Source organism: Malurus melanocephalus, unplaced genomic scaffold (assembly GCF_030028575.1).
Source record: "Malurus melanocephalus ecotype Western Australia unplaced genomic scaffold, MMel_1.1 scaffold_590, whole genome shotgun sequence".
In the NCBI taxonomy this organism is placed as follows: Eukaryota; Metazoa; Chordata; class Aves; order Passeriformes; family Maluridae; genus Malurus; species Malurus melanocephalus.
The window spans coordinates 1-21801 of record NW_026623822.1 but is presented as its reverse complement, the minus strand read 5'-3'; the positions used below and the strand labels follow the sequence as shown (position 1 = coordinate 21801).

At 44.4% G+C, this 21801-nt stretch overlaps 2 protein-coding genes across 2 annotated transcripts; one reads left to right on the top strand and one right to left on the bottom strand.

Moving 5' to 3' along the window:
• Window positions 1-791: 791 nt before the first annotated feature.
• On the top strand, window positions 792-2920 carry LOC130583476 (natriuretic peptides A). Its single transcript, XM_057382865.1, has 3 exons — window positions 792-911; window positions 2386-2671; window positions 2904-2920. The coding sequence occupies exons 1-3, from the start codon at window positions 792-794 to the stop codon at window positions 2918-2920; spliced, it is 423 nt and encodes a 140-aa protein (XP_057238848.1).
• Window positions 2921-9812: 6892 nt separating this feature from the next.
• Window positions 9813-21788, bottom strand: LOC130583473 (H(+)/Cl(-) exchange transporter 6). Its single transcript, XM_057382862.1, has 19 exons — window positions 21695-21788; window positions 21190-21296; window positions 20833-20959; window positions 20113-20180; window positions 19959-20017; window positions 19177-19309; window positions 18672-18785; window positions 18241-18407; window positions 17234-17360; window positions 16761-16887; window positions 16276-16429; window positions 16023-16182; window positions 15773-15879; window positions 14934-15120; window positions 14387-14544; window positions 13447-13603; window positions 12659-12766; window positions 12124-12249; window positions 9813-10811 (listed from the first exon to the last, which is right to left on the bottom strand). Exons 1-19 carry the CDS (start codon window positions 21786-21788, stop codon window positions 10731-10733), a joined length of 2361 nt encoding a protein of 786 aa, XP_057238845.1. The 3' UTR covers window positions 9813-10730.
• Between the last annotated feature and the right edge of the window lie 13 nt (window positions 21789-21801).

Genomic DNA, 21801 nt, shown 5'->3' with positions numbered 1-21801 from the left:
TGGCTGTTAAACACTGGTGTTTTCCAGCGGTGCTGAAGCCGGCTGTCGCGAGGGGCTGCAGGCACTCGCTGTCCCCACAGTCGCTCTGCACTGAGGTGCAGATCAAGGTGCTGCTCTTCTTGGTAAAACACAAAATCTCAATGCTGATTTCATCTCAATATCAGAGGGAAGAGAGAAGTGGCCCAAATTGGGATTTTCAGCACACTCCGTGATACGCGGTGGCCACGCATATTCCATATATAGAAGTAAAGCGTGTGCAATACTTTATGCATCCTAAAAGTCGATTTATCTTCWTTCTTGACTCTTCACCAAATACTCATGTGAAAGCCTGTTGTTTCCCCTGTAAAAGCCAATTTCCTTATGGAAATCTTCGAACTGAGCAGAGTTTGGAGCAGTTTATGGRTTGTTTTCCATCTCCATAAATCTGACCATAGGGGTCCATTGAAAGAAAATTGCTAAGAATTTTCAACTGGACTATGTAATCACAGCGCCTGGTATCAAGAGGAGGGGGAGTGACATGAAATCACTGACTTGTGACATACATTCCTCAGCAACAGCAGCTGCTGCCTAATGACAGCTAATAAAGGGAATCTTCCCTTGACAGAGCTGCATGCCTGCAGTGGGACTGGAATGTGCCCAAGATAAACCCACCGATAACCTAGGAAGCAGGGATCACCCAAAGAGTATAAAAGACAAGCTTCACAAGAGAGACAACAGGACAAGGAAGAGAGAGACTTGAAGGGACATCTCAGAAGAAACAGCCTGAACTTCCCTATTTCCAACGAAGGAAAATGGACACTAAAGGCTCATTTTTCTATGGCTTCCTCTTGCTGCTGCTCATCCAGCTCCAGTCCAGCAGAGCCAACCCTATCTACAGCCTCAGCCCTGCCAAAGAACTGGCCAGCATGGAGGTGAGGATCTTATTTATTTTGCAAACTTAAAACTTTTGGGGTGCTTAGCAGAGTGKGAGGTGGTGCTTTGCCTTCCTTTTGCATGACCAGACTGCAATAACCACATCAGTCATCAATTGCTGGGAGACAAAGCATCAGCTCTTCAGAGGGGTTCAGAGAGGCTCTGTTGGGTAATATCCTCCTGTGTTGGGGTCACCTGAGCTCCTGGGCAATAGTGGGAATCAAAATTGTGATGTAGGATATCTGCTTTGGTGTTTTGGTTCTTTTAAAGATACTCTCTTCCTGGRAGCAAAGTTCCAGAGAAGGAAAAAAATCATCAGAGTAGCTCCATAAGAACAAATAGAAGACTTTGAAGTGGGGTCTTGTCTATCCTACTGACTGGCAGGAACAGTGATGCAGGGCAGCCATATGGCTCTAGCTTTGTGAATTTGAGAGATCTGGTTGTGTAGGGATGACAGATGAGGAGGTAAAGTGGAGCACCCAAAGACAAACTTCTACAAATATTCTAGGGGRATACTATAATCATTCAGTGTGGCTCATCCAGAAAACCTTCCAGAGCTACAAAATTACCAGCTAYGAATTTTAACAAATAATAGAGCAAATTCACTGTTACAGGAGAGTACAAGCTTGAGACTCTGATGGAAGCTGAAAGCTCAAAACTTTCCTTGGGCTAGTACCAGTGACCAGCTTCTCAAAGCTGTTCTCAGGCCCCAAGAACAAACTCCTTGAGATGATAAAGACAGTGTCAGTGGAAGCTATATCTGGTTCTGGGCTATTCCAGCAGCCAGGAAGGGTGGCCACCAAATGCACTCACTGTCAGATAAGCCATAAGGCTCTCTCCTATCTGTTCAGCTTCTAGAGATGGGCAATTACAATCCTCTAACTGGCTGAGTTGTCCTTGAGGAAATTATCTGACCCCAGTTACACAAAGCTTTGCAAATTACAGAGAATAGTACCCAGGAAGCAATCACAGAGTGAGTATGAATTTACCATACAGATATTTTCAGTTTCTTTAAGGAGCAGCAATCCTGTAACCACTCAGGCAGAAATCAGTGGAAACACCAAGAGCTTCTGCAAGTGATGTCCATTGAAATAGCCAGGGGTGACAAAGCAGCAACTTCTGAGAACACAGGAGTGAGCTATTTGGCTAGAGGTTCTCTCAGGCTGTGTACCACTGGTGGGCTGAGTGATATCTCCCTGGGCAACCCACACATTGCTTTTTCTTCCCTGCCAAGATGTCTTCTAACCTTGCAGTAACAGACACTTGGTGGCAAGCAGCTTCAATCTGTTAAGTAGCTGAAGCTGTATCTTGCCATATGTGAACAGGGATATAGTGCAGAGGACAGAGCCCAACAACCACCAGTAAGTCTGGGATCCAACCTGACAGTCTCCCTAGGGCAGAACAGAATGACTGGAAGACTTAGCAAATGACCACAAAACAAGGAGCTTCATGGATTTATTCCTTCTCTTATAGGCTCTGCTGGAGAGACTGGAGGATAAATTTGCAATGATTGAAGCTCTGGAGTCCAATCCTGACCTGCAAGGACCCAAAACCCAGGAGGAGACCCTGCCAGAGCTCACCAATGACAGTGATGACCAGAAGGCTGAACCCAGGCTTGCACCCAACACCCCTCTGCTCTACAGGGAGCCCCTCCTCAAGAGACTGAGGGGGCTGCAGATGCCCAGGATGATGAGAGATTCTGGCTGTTTTGGGAGGAGGATTGATCGGATCGGCTCCCTCAGTGGGATGGGCTGCAATGGTGAGTSCTGTCTAAGCCATTTATTTCACTGSAKAGCACAGACCATGACTGTGCCATGGGACAGGGAAGGAGCAGCTTCTCATTWAATGAGAGGACACAGTTTGAGAATSGAATTAATTTGAAYCTAGTATTTAAGCTAGTATGGRTTTTTCACAAGCACTGCCAACAATGGTGACACAYAACCAAGATAGAAATAGATTCTAATAACATTTATTTYATATTTGRTTTGCAGGTTCCCGGAGAAATTAGGATCAACTTCCCTATTCCCTGCTCTGAAGAATGCTTTACAGTACCCCTTCCTCCCAAGATGAAAGTCAGATGCCTTCTAAGCTCCTCAACAGAATTATTCCTATTTTTATTTATTTATTTATTTATTTATTTGATGTTTTTTAAAGAGCATTTCTTACACTAGCATCAAAAGATGATCTTTAAATAAAACTAGCACATTAGCATCTATGCTGGATCTCTCTCCTGTCTGTTGCATTAAATTTTCGTGTATTTTCCTAAAATCAAAATCCTAAGTTTTRTTGATATTCTGGTACCCACAAGGCTGGATCTTACTTACATGAGACAGAGAAAGCATGAACTTGGCAAAAATGAAAATTACTTTTTCACTGGAGGATTTTCCTCTGTACTAAGAAATGATAATAGATTAGCAGAGAAAAAAAACTTGCTTAACATTGAAAGACCATCATGAGTTCTCCTATAGACAGGGTTTCAGTAATAAGAGAGTCCTTTTGCTGGTTCAGATTATTCAGTCATGGGAACTGCCACAAATGCCTTATGTAAGCAAATTTACATTAAAGGAAATAAGAAAAAATCATAACACTCCACAAGTTTCTAGAAAACCAGGGGGAGGAAAGGGAATTAATTGTATATGCTTTCTAGCAGTGACCAAATAAAGGTTACGAGCATCAACAGAAAAATACAYCATTAACTGTGTCTTGTCTCACTCTGCATGTGGCTGAGATGCTGATTCCCAACATTTCTTGAAGGCTTCTCMAAGGGTTTGAGATTATATTCCTCATGAGAGGGCAGGTGGGAGCACTCAACTCCAAAGCAGCTTGTACAGAACATTTATCTGGGACATAGAACTTTCTGGGAATGTTCCTCACAGAGCTGTTCTAACATGGCTAATGGAAGTTTAATGAGGGTTTATTTAACCTTAGTTGCTGGATTTCATACCTAGGAGCTAAATTTGACCCAAAACATATTCTAGCACCCCACCAAAGATGGCAATATTGCCAAAAACACATTCAGTCAACATCCCAAGGAACAAAGAGCTTGGATCCCCACGTGAGCCCTGGCMATGGCATCAAGCCCAGCTCAACACAACTGTCCTGTGATTGACTGCATGTACTGCTAGGAACTGTGTTATTTTCAGTGCCTCATGAGTCTTATTCCCAGAATCTGAGTCCATTCCCAGTCTCATTCCCAAGTAACAGAGTACCCTGTGAAGCTTTTTCAGGGCCTAAGAAGGCAGCACCAGGACAGASTCAGCTGGAACAGTCCAATTCTGACTTTGCTTATGCAAATACATGTGGGGACAGAAATACTACCTGGTGAGGATAAAGTACTGGAAGGTAAGTGTTCGAGAGCTGCTGACAACAGCTCTCAGGGATCACAACTCTAGGGAAAGGGTAAATTCAAGTGCACAGCCCTCCAGCACAGGGTCAGTCACAGCTAAGGCTGCTGCAACACTTTAATAGGGTTCATATCACACATCACACTTCTGACAAGCCACCCTTCCAGTCACTCCCTGAACTGCTGACATGGCCTCCAAGAGGGATTTGTGTGCTCCTCTCCRCACTGGGCTTTGTGATTCTTTCCTAGGACAGAAGGGCAAAAGTCTAATCTGAGAGAGCAATTTTGCTCCACTCCAACAGGAAACCACAGTGTGATACAAATCAYATGTCAGAGCCTCTCCTTCCAGCAGCACCAGCTACAGATAAAACACTTKGTGGAATAGTGTGCACACAGGTTTCCCTCACAGGAGAATAAATTTCCAGGTTAAGATTCCCAGCAGCATCCACCAGACATCTCTGCAGTGAAAGCTACAAAGACTTTGCATTAGTCAGAGGCAATTTCACAAATCAAGGGATGTGAAGTCACCCTTCAGGGAGCCCTTGTGGGGACAATGGGGCTTTGTCTTCTAAAAAGGCTTTCCAAACACATCTTTTTTGCACTGCAGCACGATGAGAACAAGCAGGTGGATCTCTCCACACCAGCAATGGGCAACAGCCAGACTTCCCTTGTACTGCTATAAAGAAAAGTAAAAACAATCCACATAYTCTAACAATAGCTCTTGCTGGAGCTGAATTTTACCCACTCAAGCAAAACTTGCACAGACACTGTAAATTGTCCCTCCCTGTCAGCCCCTCRAGGTACAAAACACTAATTAGTTCAGTGGAATGTGCTAAAAATGGCAAGAAGAGTCAGTGCTGCCTGACCTAAAGCCAGGTGGGTCCAGTATTAACAGCAAGCCAGTTCCTGGTGGAACAAGTCTGTATTGGCTTGCAGACAGCATGTTAATAGACCCTGCGGTCTGGGAGAACCTAATTGAGGGTAAGCAATCGAGGAAAAAAGCATCTCTGACTGGATTTTTACTGCTACTCCCATAAACACACTGAGCTGTAAAGCTCCCTCAGAGAAATCTCGCAGTCAGGTCAGAATAGTGCTACACTCAGGAACAAGCACTGGGAAAAGCTGAATGGGAGAAAGCTGATGCTGCTCAGCTCTACAGGCAAAGAACATCACCCTCAAGGAAAGGCAAAGCTGCTGCTGTTGTGTGAGAGCTGGATCAGAGAGAGCAGGGAACAATCTTGGGAACAGCCATCATGCAAATGAAGAAATATCCCAGTGGGACCAGAGAAGGACCAGGCTAACACCCTCCACACAGGCTGTAATGACATTTGTAATGACTCCTGCCCTGCCAGACTTTATTCCCATATCCTAAGAGTATTTGGCAGTGCATAATTCAGCAACTTGCTTTCCTTTGGACTGTGAAATACAGTAATTCCACCCAAGGAATGAGCCTTGTTCAGAATAGGGGTCTGCTGGGTGTAGGGTATATTTGCAAATTAGATTTGATGGTTTCTTTGGCCCCTGTGGCTCCCACTAGATTAAATGCTTTCACCAAAATCCAAGTCAGCAGGCAAGAATGCCAAGAGGAGCTGTTAGCACTGCTTGGTTTCTCTAAGAAATCRTATGTGAAGTACAGGGCACACACCCTCTGCTGCTGCAGGGAGATGTGGAGCTGTCACATCCCAGTCTGGCCACAGCCAGCTTGCTTCATTCACTTCCCCTGAATCTTAGCCCCCAAAGGTCTYTGCTGATTGACATCTGCTTAGTAAGTGTGTCCCACACTTTTATGTGGGAAGGAAGGAAGGAAGATTTGTAAGACCTTTCCCCTCTATTACCTTCGCCTGACTGCTCTCTCAGAAAACCAGCACAATCCTGTACAGAAAAAGCAGAGCAGGGAGGAGGGAAAATTTATGAAAACAGCTACAGTCAGGTCTGCTATGCTGTGAACAGGGAAGAAAGAAAAGAAAGATAAAACTAGTGTGTTCATTAGGCCATCCCAGACATACTCTCTAGTGTAGGCAACCAGGAGCTGCTGGGGGAGTCAACAGAAGTCTTACAGTTTTCATCTTATTTGTTAGTTGTGAGTTTTCAACTCAGTGTTGTTTTCTACTGACACTGGTACATAGGGGTTCCACCCTCTGCTCCAAAATGTTTAAAAGATCAGTAAAAAGTGTGTTAAACCATACTTAGCTCATACAGCAATTTGTGCCTTTATTTCTGCAGTTTTGGCACAAACTGGAGAAAATAAATCCTACTTTTAAACAGTGATCTCAATGTCCAGATCTCAACGACTGACTTTCCTGCCTTCCCAGACAGCAGTGGAGCACACTGACTTCTCATTCCAGCTCCCAGTAAGCCTTTCACACACTGCATTTGAGCAAACAGTGGATGCAGAGGAGRCTGAGTGTATCACACTGCTGCTGAAAAGCCCTTCAGCACCCTGGACAAGAAGAGCAGCTTCACTYTCTCCTTACACCCCACAAAGCCAAAGCACTGCACAGCCATCCTCTGTTCCTTCCYGTGGATGCTGCTTGATGCACAGCTGGGAATACACAAACCTGTGTGGGAATGTACACAAACTGTAGAGGCACCTTGTATCCTGCTAGCAAAGCAAAAATTAAAATAATTTTACTGACCAGTAAATTTTTCTGCTAGAGCCCCAGTGTGTCACTACAGTGACAATGACACATGGTTGGATTGAACAAGACTATAAACCTCTCCCATTCCCTCCTACATTGCTTTTATGACCAAAGCAGAGTTCCCCCAGTCCTTTCTCCTGATGACTCCTTCCTGCCCTTGTTAGGGTATCCTTCCTATTCCTTGCTTAGTTACAACCACCATGGCACTTCCTAAGCTCCCTGAACCAGATTTTCTGCCATTCCCTCTCAAGAGGTGGTTTTTCCTATCTCAGGCTTTCCCTATCATCACACACACACACCAAGAGAGAGCCAGAGGGTAGGAGCCAGACAAGCTGCTGGCTAACTCTGTGTTAGACTACCTCAGAGTAGAGATACTACGTGCACTCTGTACAACACAGGCCCCTGATCCATAGAAACATGGAAAGGCACTGAGCTTTTTGGGTCAGATATTTCTACAGTGTAGAAGTGTACTTATATTTTCAGCCTCTAAGCATGTGATGAAAGATCAAAAATTGTCCCAAATTCTTTTCTGTAAGGCAGACAGAAGGACAAAGTGGGAAAGATAGCCACAAACTAAATAAACATTAAAGGTGAAACTRAAGTGTTTCATACCGTGGAGAAACYAACTGTAAAACAAGAGGTGCCACGTTGTACTCTAAACCTCTTTAACTTACTGGGAGGAAGGTGAGTTCTCAGGTAAGAAAAGCAGCACAGTGTGCACAATTTAGCTCCTTAGCAAAGTCAAGTCCTTAGCAAGTCAAACTTAGCAATTCCCTCCTTTGAAACAGCTGTTGTGAGAGAATGKGGAACTACAGTGGTCACAACCTAAAGGATCACAGCCATTCCTCTCCTAGCCTAAGAGCACCTTCTCCACAAACTGGAAGATCCAGACAGCTCACAAATAGCACTACTCAACAAATCATGCTCTTTGATGTCACCATGTTCTACCAGTTTTATTATCATAAAGGGCAAAAATAAAACAATACTAGAAACATCAAAAGGGAAAAAATAAAATAATACTAGAAACATCAAAAAGCCTTGAAAGGCTGAAGGAGACACACAAACATTTTACTCTCAGACATGTTACAGTTACATGAATACTTCCCAAGTGCCATAGTTCAAATAAAAATATATTCATACAAATATAAAAAAAATACAATTTATATACACACCATGGAATTAGCTTACATCATTTCATAACAAAAACAGTGCAAAAAAAACCAAAGGGAAAGGTAAGTTGCTACCATTGGAATGGCTCACATAATTAATAATTCAAAACTGCATAATTAACATTGCGCAGGAATCAAGAGGCAAGGGAGAAGGCCCCAGACTAACCCCCTAACCCCCATCAGAACTCCAGTTCTGGGTTATTTTTCCTTTAGTGTTGCTCTGGTAAAAKGTTACTGGCACCTATATTAAAGTAAATTTCTTGGTAAATCACTAAGCAACTAGAGCCAGGGTAGAAGCAGTAAGTGTGTTCTAAGAAATGAATTAAGTAACTAAAGAGTGAGAACAAGACTGATTCAACACAAACCCCTTGGCATCAGTCCTTAGCAGAAGGAAAATGCTACATCTCCAAATGTCAGCTGAACTTGTAATTCCCTTTTTGCAGGCTACAGAAAATAACTGCAYGCTGAAATTTCCCTTTAAAGCAGCTGACAGGGTCCCTCACCATCCCCATTGAAAACTATTGAAAGAATGAAAGGGTGTGTTTTCCTACTGAAAAATGTGAATAAGATGCCCAGGTAGTGCTGACAACAGGTTGAAGGAAAGGTGCCTTCTCAAGGGGAAACATCTGGTGCTCAGAAAAACCTTGGCAAGATTCTCCAGCCTGACTTGTCTGGATTGCCCAACTCCAACCTCAGCAGCAATGACAAAGATATCCTGCAGCAAAATATCCTGCTGTTTGTGAACAGAAATAAAACAGGACCATTTCAAGGCAAACAACCTAAGGAGCCCTATTCATGTGCAGGAAGAGAAGGAACCTTCCCTTCCACATGCATTCACTCAACATGAGCAAGAGGAAAACCATTTGTCATGGAGAGACACAAGACATTCTTGACAGGTGCTCTAACAGTACGTCATTGCCAATTCCACACTTGAGTGACATGAAATCCCACAAAACAGGAGTGCAAATGGGTGCTGGAACTTTCCTGGGATAGCTCAGTGTAAAACCAGAGCTCAGGGAACACAGGCATTTTAGACATCACCTGCAGAGACTATCCAGAGAGAACAAACATCTGTACTCTACTTACAGTGAAAGAACTCACAAATCAATAATAGTTGATGAAAACTCCTATGATCTAAGGAAACACAGAAAATCAACAAAGTCTGGCTTCCTTCTGTCCCAACTCCCACCTAGCCAGCTCCTTATGGCAGACAACAGGTTAACTGGAGGCTCAGAGGCTGTGTAGAAGCTTTTCTTGAAYACATTCCCCATGTAACTTGGCCCAGTCTCTTGGCTGAGAATGCTCTGTGCTTTATCAAGCCAATCAGCTCTGCAGTCCCTGAGGCACAGCACTGGCTTCCCACTGAGGGTTATCTGCACACAGAACTCAGGAAGGCAGGTGCCTGCTGGAACAATACAGGTGCTGGCCAGGATGGTACCTGCTAAAGCACTGAACTGGCTGCAACTGGCTCCTAAGTACTGATTTTACCCTTACAGATTGCTGCAGTTGCAAACATTCTCCCAAGCATTTTTTGGGCACAGACAGCCTCACTTATCACCTGCAGCAGATCCTGCCTTATCACCAGCACCAAGTATCCCTCCTTATGGCAGCCTGAAACTACAGCAGCTCCTCTCATGACACAGAGACAACTCAACCAAGTCCAACTATTTGCATCCAGAAAGCAACATTTCTCCATGCTCTCCATGTGGGGTTCCCTGGTCTCTAAATCCAGCTGGAAATCCAGCCCCAGGCTCTCCCTGTGACCAGTGAAGGGACAAAGTGCCTACAAATGGCAAGAAATGCAGGAATGTCAGTGACAAAGTGAAGTACCACCAAGTGCCTTAGAAGGGTCTCTTACAGGGAGATAATAGCAACAGCTAACAGGAAAGAYTGCCCTTCTCTGAGATGATATTTATAAACCCAAACAGTAACTGAAATTCAACCATTTTGAACTCCAAATCTGCTGAGTTGCTCTCAACAGTCATCTGCTGTCAAAAATATTACAGCAGGAACATTTCCTCATGAAAGAAAGAGAGAAATTAAGAACAAATGAAGCCAGAGTGAAAAAAACATGGGCAAAGGGGAGCACTTGCAAAGAGAGGTAYATTTCCAAAATGCTGGATTTTTTAATACTGCTTTTGTGAAAAACCATCTTCCAGAGCAGCTATATATCTGCAAACTTCAGAATCTCCTCTCAGCCTTGATAATGACCCCCTTCTCACACAAATAAGGCAACAGTTGCAGGAACAAGAGAGGAAGAGTAAAAGAGAATCAGACAGGAGGAAAGGAAAGATGCCACAGTTCTTTGCACAGGACATAGTGGAGTGAGATGGTTCTTTTTTTCCARCTCTTAAGAAAATCCCAAAACAAAATGGCAGAACATGTGGTCAGGACAACATCTGATGGAAGGAGATAACTGGGGGACAGGGGAAGAAAACACCTGGATCAAGAGTGGTCAAACCAAGTGCCTGAGGCCAATCAACAGCCCTGGGCTCAGGCAGCTCCTCTAATTCTCTGGCTAGCAAGATGTTTTCCAGTTCCCCAGGCTTGATATGCAYGTGAGAAGCCAAATGGCAAGTCTTGAGCCTTGTGGGGTCCAAGCAGAATTCGAGTGCGTGTACAGGCTTGGAGGATGGAGGAAGCCACACTGACACTGGGACAGGGGCATCAAATGGTCTGATAGTGTTGTCTCAGTCTTGCCTGAAGAAATTCATGGGTCAGGTTGTGCCGAGTGATTATCCCAACAACCTTAAACAGAAAGAGAAAACAATATACAAGCCAGTATCAGAGATGTGCCACTAAGAGACATCCTTAACAGACTAGTCATTCTTTTCAACTCCCCAAAAAGAGGAAACCTGACAGCAGTTCTTGACCAATGGTGAGTTAGAGTGGATTTAAGTTGAAATTTCACAGAAACAAAATCCCATCCTCTCCCAAAACTTACACTCCAGGTAAAAACACTGATTTAACTACACCCAAACAAACAGTTTAACCATTGCTGTGGTGTCTGGAACCAGTCAATCCCCTTGCCTAGGAAGGGAAATCCTGTCCATGCCAAACAGCTTAATGATGTAACTAAATCCTTTGGGAAGTGAAAACTACCATTGGAAATAACAAAGTTGTCTTTTATGGCTTAATTCAAGACATTTCTGATATTCCACATGGCCTGACTTCAGGTAACTCCTATCAGATACATTCAAGGAAGCTCTAAAGGCCAAGACAGAGAAATGGTCAAGACTAGCTAAGAGGTGACTGCACACTGGCAGCTGACAAAAGGGATCCTCTCCCAGCCTGCTGTGGAAGCAGTCAAACCACACATTTCAGCTGATTAAACACCTCACTGATTTTACAAACTAGAAGAGTTTAGAACTAGGCTGATCTCTAGTACTGCATGAGCACCTTGTACTAAAATGGAACAGGCCAGTATCTCTTGTTTGCAGCTCACAGGTTCTGCAGAGTAATTATGGGGAAGCACAAGGCAGAAAAAGCAGCGCTGTCTCACACAGACCAGGTCAGGCTTAAGAGAAACAGTTTCTTATTGTGGTAAGAGGAGGTTGCTGACATCTACTGACTGCTCCTGAGCATTGTAGATGGTGAAGAGAGGATAGTGATTCAAGCACAAGCCATTCAAACACTTTTACTTTGCCCTTCTGTGAGTAGGAACAGAATACAAGTTCCCTCCCTTTAGAAAAATCTCTTGCCCCAACATATAGGAAATTTTGCTCTTGGCCTTGAATAAAGCTGTGAAAGGAAAGGCAAATTAGTGGTCTCTGATGAGCTCAAGGCCTCAATGGGACAGCTTCTACAGGCTGCACACCTGAGTCAAGAAAAATTGTATGTCCTGCCTTTTGCAGATAAAGTGGAAGCAGGCTGGGACACAAAAGATGGCAACGAAGTCACAGTAATCAGCAAGTCTTCAGTGGCCCTAAGAAGATCACATTCTGACCTCTTTAAAGCATTTCTTTTTGCTGTTAAAAGAGATATTAATTGTCCCAAAGATAGAAAATGCTGCACAAATACTGTGGCTTCCTTGCTCAACTAAGACAAGATAAGGACTCACCTCTCCAACTGCATTCACAACTGGTAAATGCCTGAGTCCCATTGTCCTGAACAGGTTGAAGACTTGTGACACATGGGTATTKGGAGAGACAGTAAAGGGTGATGGGTTCATGTATGGGGTAACATCCTAAGAAAAAAAAAAAAGATCATGTTATTTTCAAGATGCATTTTCAGTCTCTGGAAATCACCAGCAAGCAATGCCTACAAATCCTCCACAGCATCGATGTCTGGACAGGGTATTTGACGGTGATCATCTTCTATTTCTGCATAAATTTGACATTATTTTGGTTTGGTTTCTTGGGAAATTGAACTGGACAGGCAACACCTTATTCCAGAAATAAAGTACCAATGGATGCTGTTACCTCCTAGCAGGTATGATGACTTCCACATGCAGAGAAGGGTGAGTGCATGAGAGGCAATGGATATTGGTCACTGCATCAAAGGGTGTATTAAACATGCTCTCAATGTTTTTCAAAGGCTTTCAAAGTCGTAAGTATCTATCAGGAGACACTGTCACACTGCAGTGCATATCTTACCACTATCATCCGAGGGTTCAGCAATGTGAGGTCCAGATCATGGATATCTGGATAGCGGGGGTAATCCTCTGACATCTCTGCATGGGACAGACGGGGCTGACTTGCACTCTGCAATGAAAACAAACCCCATGAATCCACGTGCCACCATTCCAGACAACACAGGCACTGCAAGCAGAGCAGCAAACCATGCCCCCTAATTGCTCACCAAGATCTTCTCCTCCCCTAACATCCACACATCCACCTTGCACATACGTGCTGTTAGTACCTATCAGTGCAAAGTCAAACCTATGCAGGCCTTTAGCTGACAGAGAATGGACCTGCTCCCCAGCCTCTGACAAATCTCAGTTGACACTGGAGGGCAGCAGGAAATCAGCYTTGTGGGAGCTAGGCCTCAGATACYCTCACTGATCTCAGTGACATAGCTGACACTGGTAAGATCTCAACACAGTATATACTGTGGAGTGCTCTATTTGCATTTAAAATCTGCCTTCTGGTCTCCAGTTCTGACAGGATGATGATATCTCTATGCAATAAAYGGGTCTGATGGTTTACTTTTTAAACAGTGGCTATCTTCTTTTCCTGGGGATAYTTAAACAACAATTCAACTTCCTTTGAGAGCTGCAAGAAGAGTTCACATTGCCTGTCTGCAATTTTTACAACATACATGCATTCCTTAAAGAGCAAAAATAGGTGAATTCTTTTTGGTAGCCCATGAATATTGTTCTCAACATCCTCAGCTGAGAGGGCAGGGATTGTCTCTGCAGCAATTCCTGACCAGGAAGACTCACCGACTGGCTCTCAGAGTAGCAAACTCCCCTGTCGAGAAGGGTGACCAGCTGTGAGCGCAAGATCAAGCCATGGAAGGTCAAGGGTCTGAAGCGTTCCTCCATGGTCCACTCCTCACTGGGAGACTGGTCAGGGTACAGGTTGGGGTAGGGAGTGTATCTGTAATGGATTTAACACCATGTGTTACAAGCTTCACATACCCCAACTCCCAAAAGAGCAGCTCTTTGCAACCTTCTGAACATTTTAAGGACTCTTGCTAGGGACAAGTAAGTCTTCATTTCACAAAACAAAATAGGAGACAGGGGTCAAGAATCATTATGTGGTCAGAGCAGCAGAACAGGACAGTCTCCTAGCTCAGTTTCAAATCACTGACTAAAGCAATTTTCAGTGCCAAATTATTCGGATTCTAATAAAARCTGAAGCATCTGGCAAAATGTCAGGGTCAGGATGCCATTCATGAAAGTCTCAATCACTAACTCAGCAAATGATTCACTAGACTGGGCTTCTGCTTGAAGGCAACAGTAATACAAGCCTGGTGAATTAGCCCAGTTACCAGAAAGTTGGGATCAGTATCATGGCACCAAAGATTCAACTGGGATAAGCGAGCTTTCCAGAGCTCTCACATYTTTGTAGACAAGAGGACATTGATTTCTACAAAGAGATCTTCCCAGGATSTTCTCCATCCTCTCCAGGAAATCCTTTTGTACAGGTGTTTGAAGGAAATTTAAGAGGCTGGACATAATCAACCCACTTGCCTAAGACTTGGTCATAGGTACGAGCTGCAGTCTCCTGAGACCTGACAAGTCACTTCTAAAACATGGAYACCAGCACTGTTTCTGTTGACATAYGGAATGACRGARACTGTATAAAGCATTCTTTAAAACACATCTCAACATAGRGAAAAACCCTGTTTCCATACATTTGTGCCTACCAGGATCTCACCTTCTCTCCAGCATCTGTTGCAGCAGATCCTCCTTTTCRGAAGGCTCCTCTGTTGCTATGTGCTCATCACACATGTTGCGCAGCTCACTCGAAGGATAGGATTTCATGGACTGGCTACGCTTGCGCTGCTCTCCAGCTCGGGTGAGGATGCTGGATTTCTGGGTACAACAATTTTCAGATACTCACTAAGCAAGTCAACAGTTATCCAAGTGTGATTATGAACTACTTGATCATAGCTTTGTGCCATCACATAACATTTTCATTAGCCACTGCTGCTGCAGGACCTGTAAGAATAGCCAACAGGACAAATCCAAACTTTTCTACGTCTATCCTAAACAGGTTACTTTGTCCTCTTAACTTTTGCCTGTAGGAATGCAGCCCACTCTTTTGTGTCTACCATCATCCAGAGAATGGAATGAAATGGAAAATAAAAATTTTGTACTGCAGTAGGTGCTTATCTCTGACCTGAATTCTGCCCAATAACTAAAGCAAGGCCATCTTATATGAGAAAAAAAGCTCTCTACTCTTCAACTTATCAACTCTTTACCTTGAATTTGATGTTGTTACTTATCAGTTGATTTCCCTTCATGAACTCCCTCTCATTGCCCCGGTTCTCCGTCACCACAGGGAAGGCATGATGGACAGTGGTGCGCAGGATGCTGACAAGGGACTGAATCCGGGTGTGTGGGTACACGTATGTCAGGTTGGGTTCCATGATGTCACTGGCTCGTAGCCTGAAGGAACAGAAACACAAGATTGCTGCATGCATCATGTCAGTCACAGAATGCTGGTGATGAACAAACATGGAAACAAACCACTCCCTAAGCAAGATCGTGAAGGAGTCTGCTGCAGTTCAATTCTGCCAGCTCCTTTTATGTGTGTTCTCACTGTCACTGTGTTATCAACAGTGATGGTACAACTGATTTAATTTTTTTTTTAATAACAGAACATTGTATCAATAATGTGCTAGAAGAAATAGAATAAATATATAAATATATAAATATATAAATATATAAATAAATGAAAATAAATAAATATAAAACCCTAACATAGAAAGTTTTGAAACCCTCCTGGGAAGAGACAAAAGGTGCGAAGAAGATGATATTCCACAAGAAGCAAAGTCCAGTGGAATATTTTCACAGAGTTCTTGCTGAACGTCCCAAACCCACTGTGCAGATTTCCAACCATCCACCCCTCCTCAGAAAGGGCTTCAGCATCTCTGCTGCTGGCCTGGTGCACAACTCCTTTCACAGCACCCCTCACAGCTGCTCCTCAGAGCAACCGGGTTTGTTGGAGATGAAGCATCATCCTCCTGCATTAAGTAATTTCTGAGCAAGAACCCCCCACAAACACTAACCCACAGCTGGCCAAGAGAAACAGCCTTACTTATCCATTTCCACCCCTGTTTCCCACTCCAGAAGAGGCACGCCTCGCAAGTTCACATGGATGTCATAGATGCCCTTGTTGAAAAAGTCTCCTGTCCATTTGGCTACCTGCAGAGCAAACAGAAGATCTACTGAGCTGTTACTCCAAGCACAAGACTCCTTGGCTTATGACAGCCCTCCAGGGAACAAAGATTCAGGGCCAGCATGTTTAAGCAGTCTGTAGAAAGCCAGAGCTAAGGCCCTGCACTCACCATGAGAGTGATCATTATGGGGAGGCCATAGGTGATCTCGTTGGTGGACTCGATGAGGATGACGGTCAGGCTGATGGTCATGCGGACCACGCCTCCCAGGAATGCCGCTGCCCCGATCAGCGCAAAGGTTCCTGAGTAGATGTGATCCAGGCCAATGTAACTAGGGCAAAGCACAGAGCCCTCAGATTAGAAAAACCTGTCTGAGAGCTCAGGGTGCACCTGCAGCACATCCTCACACGCACACGTGATGCACCTTTTGAGGAGGTTGGCGACCAGGCGTCCGAAGGCAGCCCCACAAAGCAGTGATGGCACAAACAGACCACTGGGCACAGAGATCCCATATGTCCAGCAGGAGAGTAAGAAATAGAGAAGGAAGAACAGGGACAGGGTGACTGGGCTGAAAGTACCTGCAACACAAGAAGAATCATGACTAAAGGGGCACAGGTCTGTGCAAGAGTCTTGCACCGTCCATCCACCCCTCAGCTCACAAAAGGCTCATCTCACAGCAGCTAATGAGTCTCCCAGTCCAAACACACATGCAGACAATCAGTAAGTGAAAAGAGAGGAAAAGCAGCCCATTCTTCCCATCAAGGAGACTTTCTGTTGTACTAGCAGTATTTCAGAGCCATGAAGTCCTGAAGGTGCTCCTAGCCTTGTGGTGCTTATGACAAGGCTGTTCCAGGTAAGATGAAGCTCTCAAGCTTAAGCATAGGATGAGGCCATCTTCTAACTACTCACCATCCTGGTGGAAGAGCTGCAGGATAGCTGACTCCTGAGGGTTGAAGAAGAGTGTGGCCATGTCATTGTATGTTTCATTTGGGCAGAAAAATGTTTTGATGCTTGAATTTATATCCTCTGTTACATCCTAATGCAGGACACAAAAGAACAAAAAGGGTTAAAAAATCATGGTCTCCTACATAAGCCTTTGGGCAGAATAGGAATATCACTTTTGTTACTGCTAGCCATGCTTTGGGAAGTTCAGACCAAACATCAATAGCAGAGATGGGGCCTACAACATCAATGGCCTCCTTGACTCAGAGCCTGAGTTGCTTTGTACAAAACGTAGCTTTCATTATTACTCTAAACTCCTGCAACCCTCCACAGGTTCTCACTGCAGTTCATTCATGGATTGCATGCTCTCAAAAGCTCATTATGTGCCTGTGCAGGGTTAAAAATATAACAGAGAATACAATCTTCACATAAGCCCTCACCTCCAGGCTCAGTGTGCCATTGCCACTGTGCCTGCTGGAAGACATCTGCCGGCATTCCCCCAGAACCATGGAGGCTACAAAGACCACGACAGTGGTGGTCAATGACACAAGCAGGCTCTCCAAGACTCTGAAAGACACAACAGAAACCATATATTGAAGCCACACTCAGCATTGTAATCCAGTCCCAGCTCTGCACAGGGCTTTGATAAGGCTGCAAGAAGCAGCAGTCACCACAGCTTAGCATCAGAACAAGAGACAATGCAAATCAAGTTGAATTATGACTTGGCTCCAAGGGATTGCCTTAACTCCCCTTTTTAATTGCTTGTCCCAAAAAGGAGCTATTTCTGCCCAGAGAACACGCAGCAGTCACACATGAAAGGCCCCAGGGTTTAGTAATGAGGCTGTTCAAATGGAAACAACGTTTTGTACACCCTTACAGGGTAAAAGGGTAGATAGGATTGGGCAAGGTGATGCATAGTCTCTCAATCTCTTTTCTAACTGCTGAAATACACTTTTTTTTTTTTAAACCTGGGCTTCATGTTTAGGAGCTGTGTAGAGCAAACACATACTTTCAGAATAACAACAGTTCTCTCTAAATAGCACAGATATTGTGACTTTGACCAATGTAATTTAAAAAAAAAAAAAAAGTGAGATCAGCTTTCCTTCCACATCTGTTTGGACAAGGACACAAAAAAATCCTGCATGGAAACAAAGCTCTGGCTTGTTCAGCCTTTATGATAAAGAGCTTCCCTCACTGCCCTTGTAAGAAGGATTGCAACTCTCTGCACCACCAGAGTCATTAAAAAAATTACAGGGACTGTAACACCTGGTTTCCAGTGTTCACTTTCAAATTCTACTTAAATGAGGCTTCATTTTGCGACTTCTAAAATATCCAGTCTGGGATTTCCTCCAGTCCTACTCTGTGGGTCTTCTAGATGGATGTTTTTGCTTTGGGACACTAAAACCAGATCAAACATCCCTGCAAAAACTCAAGACAGCACATATACCTGACCAGCTTTGGCTTGGGATGCACGTTGCGCATGCGGTACTTGGCAAGTCTCTTGTTCAGGCAGTTAAAGGTGGCTCCAAGAAGGCCTCCCACAATCCCCATCAGAATGAAGAAGCCCAAGTCCACAGCTGTCCAGAGGTGGCATTTCTTATCAGACTCAGAGCACTAAGGGCAGAAAAGTGTAAAAAAAAAAACATTACAGTAGTTGCTTCAATTTCCTACCAACATTTCTGTCTCCACATCTGGAGATTTTGAGTAGCTAAGACCAAAGCGCAACAATTCTGTCTGAGGATATCAATGTACTGCAGCTAAGCATCAAGTACCTTCCACTGAAATACAAGCACGTGTCAAAAGAAACCCCCAAACTAACGAACAGAAACACAGGACTAACAAGAGACTGGAGAGTGAGGAAATAACAATAAATTTTACCTTAAACTCCCCAAAGTTCAGCAGCCCAGGGAGCTGGAAAGACCCCCAGCTTCCAAACTGAATCCCAGAGCGGAAAAAATTCAGAGTGAAGGTGGCAGCCATGGAACAGAAAAGCTGTGGAAGTAGGACAAAAAAAAAAAAGGAGGGAAGCAAAGGTTCCCACAATTAAGATTAGCACAGTCAGCTCTTCTTGAGACTTACACCTCGGGAAGGGAACTGACTGTGGAAGGAATCAGACTGCAGAGAGACCAGGTACAAAGCCCTCCCTCCCAGGTAAACCAAATCTGCTGGCTAGAGCTATCCCACAGCTCCAGATGGTACCAGACTCATCTCTGCCCTTGATCTGTAGTAGTTCCAGAGCACTGATAGAGCAGGCAACCTCCCTCCTGCCAGGAGAGCTCAGGAAGAGACAGGATATTCTGAAAGCTGTCATGGACAAGCCCCCCCAAGGGGAGCCCTCTTCTCAAGGAAAAGACACACAGGAAGAGTCAGACTCATCACTCACCACTTTCCATGTAAGTCCCTGGTTCCAGAAAGAAGAACCTTCCTCCAAACTAAAAAGAGTGCCTCCAATTGGGGCTCCAAAGGCAGCTGCAACCCCTGCAGCTGCTCCAGCAGATACAAAATCCCTTTTATCCCTAAAATGAAGAGAAAAACAATCTCAGTTTAGCAAATTAGAGCTCTGGAGAAGCTTAGGTTCCACAAAGTAAGAGATCACTCCCATTTATGGATATATCCCAAGGATTCAGGAGTGAGAACTGGGAGAAGAGCTGTCCATGGCAGACACCACCATTTGTTCATTAAGCTGCAGAATTGTGCTCTTTCCATAGAGCACAAACTCAGAGCAAAATTCTGGTACTACACAACTGCCAAATGTGTGAGGAACCATCCCAAACCATGGATTCCAGCATCACTTGAAATAATTACAGAGAGGAATGGGCAAGAATTCGTTCACATTCAGGTGAACCAGCCTTCCCTGTAGTATATCCTAATCATAAGGGGTGAGCAACTGAGCTTGTTTCCAACAATGAAACCATTCAACCACCTACATTAAAGGTTTTAAATGGGTAGAGATCTGCTGAGCAGCAAAAGAGAACATCTATTAACATGGAGACCAGAGTAGCTGGGAAGAGTAAAACCCTGGTATTATCTTGCTGCAGAATGAAACTGCAGGAAACTAGAAAGAAACTGATAAAATAATTGACTGGTTCACCCCAGCCCACCACCCTTCTCCCAAGGAAGTCTGCTCACTCATCCTCCCCCTCCTCCACATCTTGGGTACAGTACCTGTCACTGCGGAAATAGGGAAAGTTAAATTGGATCTTCCTCAAAGAGATGCTCTGGAACTACAAACAAATAAAGATTTAGAAACACAGGAGATAGAAACTTACTCTTACAAAGCAGTGGCGTGACCAGGACAGTGACTCAGGCCAGCACTAACCTGTGGCAAGCCTGCACCCACGACAGCACCACTGTGAATCATCGGACCCTCCTTCCCGACAAAAAGACCTGGAAAAAAAGACCTCATGAAGCAACACTTTCCCCACTGCCACCCTGCATTCTGACAATGCCAGAAGAGATCAGGTCACCATTCCCATGTCATGGCACAGCTCCCTGTGCCAAGCCTGCAGCTCCTCACAGGGAGGTGCTGACCCCTTGCTCCCATGATGACCCCAAATGTTTGTGAAGACTGGCACAGACTTTACACTCCAAATGGGGGGAATCATTGAAAAACAACTGTTACAAGGACTCTGAACTCTCCAGGTTATTTTGCCCTACTGCCTTCAGGCTGCTCCTGAACTCTCCAGGTTATTTTGCCCTACTGCCTTCAGGCTGCTCCTGAACTCTCCAGGTTATTTTGCCCTACTGCCTTCAGGCTGCTCCTGACAATGTCCTGGAAAATTCTCAGCTATCTCTCTTGGATTGTGCCACAAACAGTCACATCTGACTAGCTCACTCAGAAAACCACCAGCTTCCCTGATAGTCCTGATCCTTCTGTTTATTTTCTACTCTATAAATGCATTCAGGGCTCATCACTCTGCTCCAAACCACCAAAATGATTTTAACAGAAAGACAGGGCCTTCTGTGCCCTATATAAGCAGTGAGAGCATTTTTCCCTTTCCTTTTCCCAACAAGATCAACACACCAGAGCCCTCCTTACCTCCTGCCACACTGAAGAGCACTCCCACAGCTTTGCACATCACTGTCCGCAGTCGCACAACCCCTGGAACCTTCACCCCATTGAGGTAGCACTTTATTTCAGGAATTCCCGATCCAGCTGCTACAGGCTGTGGAAAAGAAACACTSACRCTGTGGTGCACTGAYTTCATACCTGACCAACAACATTTCRTAAGAGAGCAAGGGACCAATAGGSCCTGCTTAGATAAATCAAATARCACTGTRAAGCTATTTGATGTTTTGGGGCAGAAAGTGCTTCTGGCAAGGATACTTATTATCAAGGACCTGTGTGAGAGGAAAGCAAGGTTGTGTAAGGAGCAGCAATGGACTGAAGTCTTACTTGGATCAGGACCAGAAGACTGGCAAGAAAAACAAAGGTGAGGTTGAACCCCAGCAGCTCCAGCAAGGACAGTGCAAGGCAGCCTTTCACAGTGCATTCCTCCACCGCTGCAGGGATGGTCAAGGAAAATAACAACAGTCCCCACATAACACACAATCACTTGGTAATATCTGGGCCTCCCACTGGCATCAGGAACCAAGCCTGTGCATCCTCATCCAACCAGAGCAGCTAATGCAACCTGTCAGGAAGCCAGGCTTCCTTTTCAAAGCTCAACACTGAGTTACGAGGAAGGGAAACCACTCATTCTTTCTATCTTTGTTTATGTACCTGATACTGGAAACATTTCTTGGTTCAAGAGCTGAATTACATAAGCAAGATGAAAACTTGCTTAATCATGAACAACATGACCTACAGCAGAAGTGTGAATGTCAGCTGTTCTGAGCAAAACATGGGAACAGAAAGAAAAAGGTCACTTGAGTCCAACAAGGCCTGAGGTAAAAGATACAGCTTTGTACCACCTGAAACTTGAGCTGGGTAAAGAGCCGCACAAAGAAATCCACAAAGAGGCCCACCTGGCAAAAAGAACACAGAATTGCCATCAGCAATTATTAC

Bases quoted from the DNA above. Each gene is read 5' to 3' on its own strand.
- LOC130583476 (XM_057382865.1), top strand. From the start codon at position 792: ATGGACACTAAAGGCTCATTTTTCTATGGCTTCCTCTTGCTGCTGCTC. The intron at 912-2,385 runs GTGAGGATCTTA...CTTCTCTTATAG, and splicing joins AAGAACTGGCCAGCATGGAG to GCTCTGCTGGAGAGACTGGA.